The 7,743-nt window shown below is 36.4% G+C and overlaps 1 protein-coding gene across 9 annotated transcripts in view; it reads left to right on the forward strand.

Moving 5' to 3' along the window:
* Window positions 1-7,743, forward strand: part of tjp2b (tight junction protein 2b (zona occludens 2)) — a 106,691-nt gene that overhangs the window by 82,540 nt on the left and 16,408 nt on the right. For all 9 annotated transcript variants that reach the window (XM_016290432.1, XM_016290441.1, XM_016290438.1 and 6 more), the window contains 3 exons: window positions 2,291-2,402; window positions 3,445-3,563; window positions 5,063-5,126. In XM_016290432.1, the coding sequence (XP_016145918.1) occupies window positions 2,291-2,402; window positions 3,445-3,563; window positions 5,063-5,126 (295 nt within the window). The remainder of the gene's footprint in view (window positions 1-2,290; window positions 2,403-3,444; window positions 3,564-5,062; window positions 5,127-7,743) is intronic.

A 7,743-nucleotide genomic window follows, 5' to 3' on the forward strand; every position in this document is an offset into this window, starting at 1 on the left:
GATATATTTCTAGCAACAGCCAAAAACACATTGTATGGGTCAAAATTATTGATTTTTCTTTTATGCCAAAAATCATTAGGATATTAAGTAAAGATCATGTTCCATGAAGATATTTTGTAAATTTCCTACCGTAAATATATCAAAACTTAATTTTTGATGAGTAATGTGCATTGCCAAGAACTTCATTTGGACAACTTTAAAGGTGATTTTCTCAATATTTAGATTTTTTTGCACCCTCAGATTCCAGATTTTCAAATAGTTGTATCTCGTCCAAATATTGTCCTATCCTAACAAACCATACATCAATGGAAAACTATTTATTTATTCAGCTTTCAGATGATGTATAAATCTCAATTTCAAAAAAATTGACCCTTATGACTGGTTTTGTGGTCCTGGGTCACATTTATCACGTGTAAACAGATGTTTTCATTATATTGCAAATTTTAGGGTGCATATAAACATAGCATATGGAATCAACAGTTAGATGGAATTTAATTTGGAGCAAGGGAAATTGGTGCATGTCTTATTTAATGCATTTTTAAAAATGTATTTATTTTCTAAATAGTGATGAATTCTATATTATATAATTATTTTATCATATATATATATATATTTAATGTCATAACTGTTTTTGTGGTTTTCAATTAAAAAAAAATCCTTCAAATAAAAAAAAACTTCAAATCAAATAAGATCTAAACAATTAAACATGCATCACTTACAGATTTCTCCCGAGTCAAAAAAGTTACCAATTTTGTGCATTATATTCTGTTTATCTGCAGACAGTGCTGTGAGCATATTTATCTGTGTTTACTCTGATAGCTCTGAGCATTAAGCCCCCCCGAGCTCTGAAGCAGGTGGGCGGTAGTGTCCTTTTGCTCTGTTATGGATGGAGTGTGTTGTAGATTTGGAGGACAGTCGTGGGGTTCTGCCCACCAGCGGCCACGCACTGGACATGCACTTAGATCACCAGCAGACCACACAGTAACTCTTTTCTTCCTCCCCGGCCGTCACTACTTCTGTCCTGCTTTCTCTTTCAGGGAGATACTTCATTTTCCTTGCTCTGCTTCTTGTTGGTTTTACTTGTAATCAAATAATTCCCAACTATCCTGGACAAAGTAGAGCTCTAGAATGGGAAATTAAAGGAATAGTTCACCCTCATGTTGTTACAAAACCTGTGATACTCTCTTTTGTGTAGCAAAAATTATAATATTTAGGAGAACGTTCATGCATATACTTTCTATAGGACATGACACAAAAGCATAATAAAAGTAGTAAATATATATGAGCTGCTAACTCAAGAAATGCTGAAATTGAATCATTGATTCACTGAGTTGAACTTGAGAATGTCTGATTCAAGAGTAAGTCATTCTTTTCAAAATGAACAGTTTACAAATCAGACTGCATGATTCGTTCACAAATCAGACTAATTCGGTTCTCAGCTGTTTGACTGACTCAGTGAATGCAATGATTCTTGATTTAACTGCTCCAAAATAAATCAGTGAAGACTTCTCATTTCAAATGTTTCTTTTGAGTTGATTCTTTCAAGGTGAACTGGTCAAAATAGTCTACAAATCAGACTGCATGATTCGTTCATGAATCATACTGATCACGTCCTCGGTTGTTTTACTGACTCAGTGAATCCAATGTTTTTTTTGGTTTAAAAATGAATCAGTAAAGTCTTCAGATTCTTCCAATTTTATGTTTCACAGAAGAAAAAAGTCAGACAGGTTTGGAATGACACGAGGGCGAGTAATGGTGACCAATTTTCCTTTTTTGTTTTTGGTGAACTATTCCTTTAACTATCAATATAGTGTCAATGTATGCAAGCACTAGCTGCTTTTGCACACATCTCTGCTTTCCAAGACAGTTTCTATAGATGTCACTTCCGTCTGTCCTTTTTCTCTGCCTCTCTCAGGGTGTTCTGTTCCTAAAGATTAATCACACCTGTCCGACACACCTTCTGCCTCTGTATAACGCTGCTATTAGTCTCTCCACGACAGCTTTATGAAATTCTGGGCATTTGAGTCACATAGGCATTGTAAATCTCCACGATTTGGGTTGTGTCTTTGGTCAAAAAGGCATGGATATGCTGTGGTTAAATAAAACCACAGTATAAGCAGAAGTGATAGTTATAACGGGGCAGATCTTGGCCAATTAACACCAAGTCGACAGTAACACGGTGGTCTGTTTTCTGTGGTTGTGGGTCCATTTAATTCTGTCTCTTCTGGGCCTGTCCTAGGAGTTGAAGGAAAGTCCATTGCTTCTCATTATAGACTTTTGTTTCTTTCAGATATTTCGGAGATTGAGTCGTACCATTCCTACTCACCTCAAGATGACCAAAGGTCACGCCAGTCTGACCTCTCCTCACACTCTTCCAATGATGTAGCACGAGAGAACGCCAGGTGAGGACCACTTGAAGATCAGCTCCTGATATGTTCAACACATCATAATAATAATAATAATAATACAATGGCTCCAAAAAAGGCTTTGGACATTTAAATGGATAGTTCACCAAAAAAATGGAAATTGTCTACACAAAAGTCAAGTCAAGTCACCTTTATTTATATAGCGCTTTTAACAATACAGATTGTGTCAAAGCAACTGAACAGCATTAATTAGGAAAATAGTGTCAATAATGCAAAATGACAATAGTAAACACAAATTTTTCAGTTAAAGACAGTTCATCATTGAATTCAGTGATGTCAACATCCAGCTCAGTTTAAATAATATCTTTGCAATCAGTTAGCAGCGCGCTGTATATTTACCTCGGACTTGTGAGCGTCAGCCTGGGATGTTTCCAGCGCGGCTCTCTGCGCTCTCAGCTGGGTCTGCTTTGCCACCAGGCCCCGGATCTGTTTCTCCACGGCCTCCAGCTCGAGCTGCACCGAATGCATCTCGAACGTGTCCTCACCTGCACTCAAAGGTAGACACACATCCGCCATTAAAGCAAGTAACAGTGAGTAAAACAATGGTAATGTGTGTGAATAGAGTATTAGTAATGTAAGCGAGATTAGCGGCAACCACGCTGGCGATGCTAGTGGGCTATATGCTAATAGCGGACTCGGAAAGTCAAAAATAGAACTAGTGATAACAAGGCGCTCTGATTGTTTTTGTTGTAGAATACGATAGGGGATATATTCACACGTTATAGAACTGAAAAAGGATGGTGTATAAAATAGATTTTAAGATAAAAAATTAGACGACAAAGAATTGACTTGACGGAGCTCAAACTCAAACCACACAAAGTGTGTTTTGTCCATGCAGTGAAAGTCAGTGTAGTCCAGTGGAAACCAATGATCTGTATGAATATTTTTGCATTAAATAACAAAACATCAAACTAAGTGGTACTTAAAGAAAACAGTACACACCTTCCAGTTAGAATGTTTTGCAAATATATTCTCAGTCAGAAACGGTGTTAGAAATAAACTGTTGTTGTATTTTCAGGGAGGATCCTCAAAGTAGATTGGCAAAGACCGCTGTTTCATCCTCTCCTTACAAAACTCCAGAGGAGCCACTTCCAGCCCAGGAGGAGAAAGTAGAACCACAGGAAGAAGAACCACCACGTAAGAACAAGATTCTGTTTACCTTGTAGTTTGATAGTAGATAAAGACCCAAACATCTGGTTTATTGATGAAGCAGATGATTGGCAATGCTTGTCAAACACGAAATGAGAGTAAAAATCGGCTTTGCTGACTAATTAAATCAGAAAAGAAGTTGACCAGAAACTTTAGTAGAAACGGCAACATTATATAGGTTAAAAATCCTCACTGATGTTAGTGAATTAAAATTAAAATGACCAAAAACAAAAAATCTACAAAAGAAACCATCTGTAATGACTTTTAACTTTTACCTCATTGGAACATTTGCCATCAAGTTTATGTAGGATCCCCAAATTTGTAAATAAACTCAGTGCTAAAAAAAAAAAACAGTTACATAATTCCATTGTCGCAGAACAGATTAATTTATATATATATATATATATATATATATATATATATACAGTGGGGAAAAAAAGTATTTAAAACAGATGCCATTAATACAGGTAACGAGTGGAGGACAGAGGAGCCTCTTAAAGAAGAAGTTACAGGTCTGTGAGAGCCAGAAATCTTGCTTGTTTGTAGGTGACTAAATACTTATTTTACCAAGGAATTTACCAATTAATTCTTTAAAAATCCTACAATGTGATTTTCTGGATTTTTTTTTCTCATTTTGTCTCTCATAGTTGAGGTATACCTATGATGAAAATTACAGGCCTCTCTCATCTTTTTAAGTGGGAGAACTTGCACAATTGGTGGCTGACTAAATACTTTTTTGCCCCACTGTATATATATATATATATATATATATATATATATATACTGTATATAAACATTTGAAAGTTTGGGGTTGGTAAGATTTTTATATTTTTTCTGAAAGTCTCTTGTGCTCACAAAGGTTGCATTTATTTGATAAAAAATGCAGTAATATTGTGAAAAATTATTATAATTTAAAATATCTGTATCATATTTTAAAATGTAATATATTCCTGTGATCATTTATTCAGTGTCACATGATCCTTCAGAAATAATTTTCTGCCCAAAAAACATTTATTATTATCAATGTTGAAAACAGTTGTGCTGCTAATTTTTTTTTTTTTGTGGAAACTGATACATTTTCTTTTGTCACATAAATGTATTTACTGTTGCTTTTGATCAATGTAATGCATATTTGCTGAATACATTTTTTTTTTTAAGATTTATTTTTGGCATATTTGCCTTTATTATTATAGGACAGTGTAGAGATGACAGGAAACGAAGTGGGAGAGAGATGGGGTTGGGATCGGGAAAGGTTCTCGAGCCGGATTTGAACTTGGGTCGCCCGTGGCACAACAGCACTATTTGTCGGCACACTGCCCACGAGGCAGAATTTCTTTTAAAAAAACCCACTTGCTGACCCCAAACATTTGATCAGTATATTTCTTTGTTAACTTGCCTTTGGGATGTGTGATTAAAAGAAAATGTGTCTGCTTTCAGTTGTTTCAGAATTAAACTGATGATAGATCCTTTTTTTATTCAATGTGCAGCAGTAATAAAGACAACACCCAAGATCCTGCTCAGACCGAGCCTAGAGGACGAGGCCATTTATGGGTGAGTGGATGCTGTTAATATCCCGCAGGTTCAGCCCTCCTCACGCATGATCCTATTCACTGAACTAAGATCTTATTCACTAACTAAACCTGAGGACTCACTGAGGGCTGAGTTACGATCTGGAGACAGGGCTCATCACACACACTTTGTTTTTTAAATGAATAGTTCACCTAAAAAAAACTAAACAAAAAAAGTAATTATTTGCTCACCATGAGCATGAGTAAATAATGACAGAATTTTGATTTGGTGGTGAACTGTCTGTTTAATGGGATGTGTTTAATAGGATGAGCGCACAGGAAGTGAAATAGAGATAGAGAGAGGTGGAGGGTTGTCTGCATCACAGCCTCACAGATGGGCTGGATACCTCTGCGATCCCCCCCTCTCTCTCTCTCTCTCTCTCTCTCTCTCTCTGAATCATCCTCTCCTGCTCTCCTGCTCGTATCCACTGGGAGAGGTTATTTTTGTGTCCTGCTCTTGCTTACAGAGCTGCTTTGTTTTAAGACCAGAGCTCCAGTGTGCTTTTACTTGAGCACAGGACGAGAGAGCTGTTTTCAGCTGGAGAGCAGGGAAACCCTGCTGAAAAATCACAAGCCATGGCGATGCATTTGGCTGGAAAGGATAAATAGAAATGGGACAGAAAAAAAATCTATTTTTTAAGCCTGTTCTTCTCCAAATATATTATATGGGAGTCATTTTTTTAAGTGGGCTTGTTGCATTTTGGAAAATAATATTTTCTGAAATTGACCTTTTTTATTAGACAAAATTATTAGCAATCAAAGTATGACTTAATTGCTAATAGTTAGCACTGTATCATCCAGGATTATTATAGTAAACAAAAACTGAAACTATATATAAACTGAAATATTAAAATAACTTAAACTTATTTTGTTATAGTTACTTTTTTTCCCATTTAGTTTAACTTAAGTGCTAAAATAACTAAATAAGTTCAAACTAATAAATCAAAGATAGACTTAAAAAAATTATAAAAAAGGACAAAAACACATGGCAAAATTACTAAAACTTTAACTAAAATTAATTTTAAAACTTGAAAATGTGAAAATAAAATCTAATTCAAAATACAATTTCAAGATAAGTTAATAAAAAATAATATTTTGAGTCTGATGGGAAATGGCAGCATTATTACTTTGCTATAATTCCTATAAATATAAATATGAATACATTTACGATAAATTATCCTATTTTAATTAGTTTATTTAAATTCAATATTTAATTTAAAATGTATTCTATATTTATATGCACACATTATGCAATGGTATATTTTAAAATTCTATTTATATATATATATATATATATATATATATATACCCTGAAACTGAGCTGCAGCACGGTGGCCAAGACCATACAGCGGTTTAACAGGACAGGTTCCACTCAGAACAGGCCTCGCCATGGTCGACCAAAGAAGTTGAGTGCACATGCTCGGCGTCATATCCAGAGGTCGTGTTTGGGAAATAGACATATGAGTGCTGCCAGCATTGCTGCAGAGGTTGAAGGGGTGGGGGGTCAGCCTGTCAGTGCTTAGACCATACGCCGCACACTCCATCAAAATGGTCTGCATGGTTGTCGTCCCAGAAGGAAGCCTCTTCTAAAGATGATGCACAAGAAAGCCCGCAAACAGTTTGCTGAAGACAAGCAGACTAAGGACATGGATTACTGGAACCATGTCCTGTGGTCTGATGAGACCAAGATAAATGTATTTGGTTCAGATGGTGTCAAGAGTGTGGCGGCATCCAGGTGAGGAGTACAAAGACAAGTGTGTCTTGCCTACAGTCAAGCATGGTGGTGGGAGTGTCATGGTCTGGGGCTGCATGAGGGCTGCCGGCACTGGGGAGCTACATTTCATTGAGGGAACCATGAATGCCAACATGTACTGTGACCAGAGCATGTGAGCGGAGCGGAGTGGGGAGCGGAGCGGTAATGTTTCCTTAAGAGCGCAGAGCGCCTTTCTGAAGATTCCGCTCCACTCACTCAAAACGCTCAGTGCCGCTCACTCAACCCAGAATGCCGTTTGGTGATTTGCTTGTTCGAGATCGAGAGTCTGTAGAGATCGAAAATAGTAGAGCAGTTATGGAGTTCAGATATTGTTTCAACGAAGTTGCAAGCCTTATACATAAATGTAAAGTAAAAAATCTAAGTTAAGAATGAGCAGGGAGAAGAAACTGAGAGGGAGTGCGGGGAGAGTTAGTAAAGATTCATATTTAGAATCTGAAGCGGCACATAGCCAGAAAGCACGAGGATGTGCTACGCAAACATGGTGCTGCAAAAGGTGAGCTAGTTACATACCATAATAAATGAATAAACAGGTAGGCTAAGGTTATATTCGGTTGTACGGAGCCCAGATTATGACATGCAGACAATCACGGCCAACGAATTTAGAATAGGCTAGTTCTCTTTTATGCTAGGACTACATTATGGCCACGAATTAAGTATTTGTTCTCTTGTTTAGGCTTAGCTGCCACGAATTCATTAGTTCGTCCGTTCCCTAGTTTTAGTAGGCCTAAATCGTGGAACGAATTATTATATTTTGTAATTACTTATTAAAATCATTATTACTTAAAATTAATAAATAGTAATAAATTAATTTTAAAAAGAATAAAAC

Source organism: Sinocyclocheilus grahami, unplaced genomic scaffold, assembly GCF_001515645.1.
Source record: "Sinocyclocheilus grahami isolate Dianchi unplaced genomic scaffold, SAMN03320097.WGS_v1.1 scaffold259.1, whole genome shotgun sequence".
NCBI lineage: Eukaryota > Metazoa > Chordata > Actinopteri > Cypriniformes > Cyprinidae > Sinocyclocheilus > Sinocyclocheilus grahami.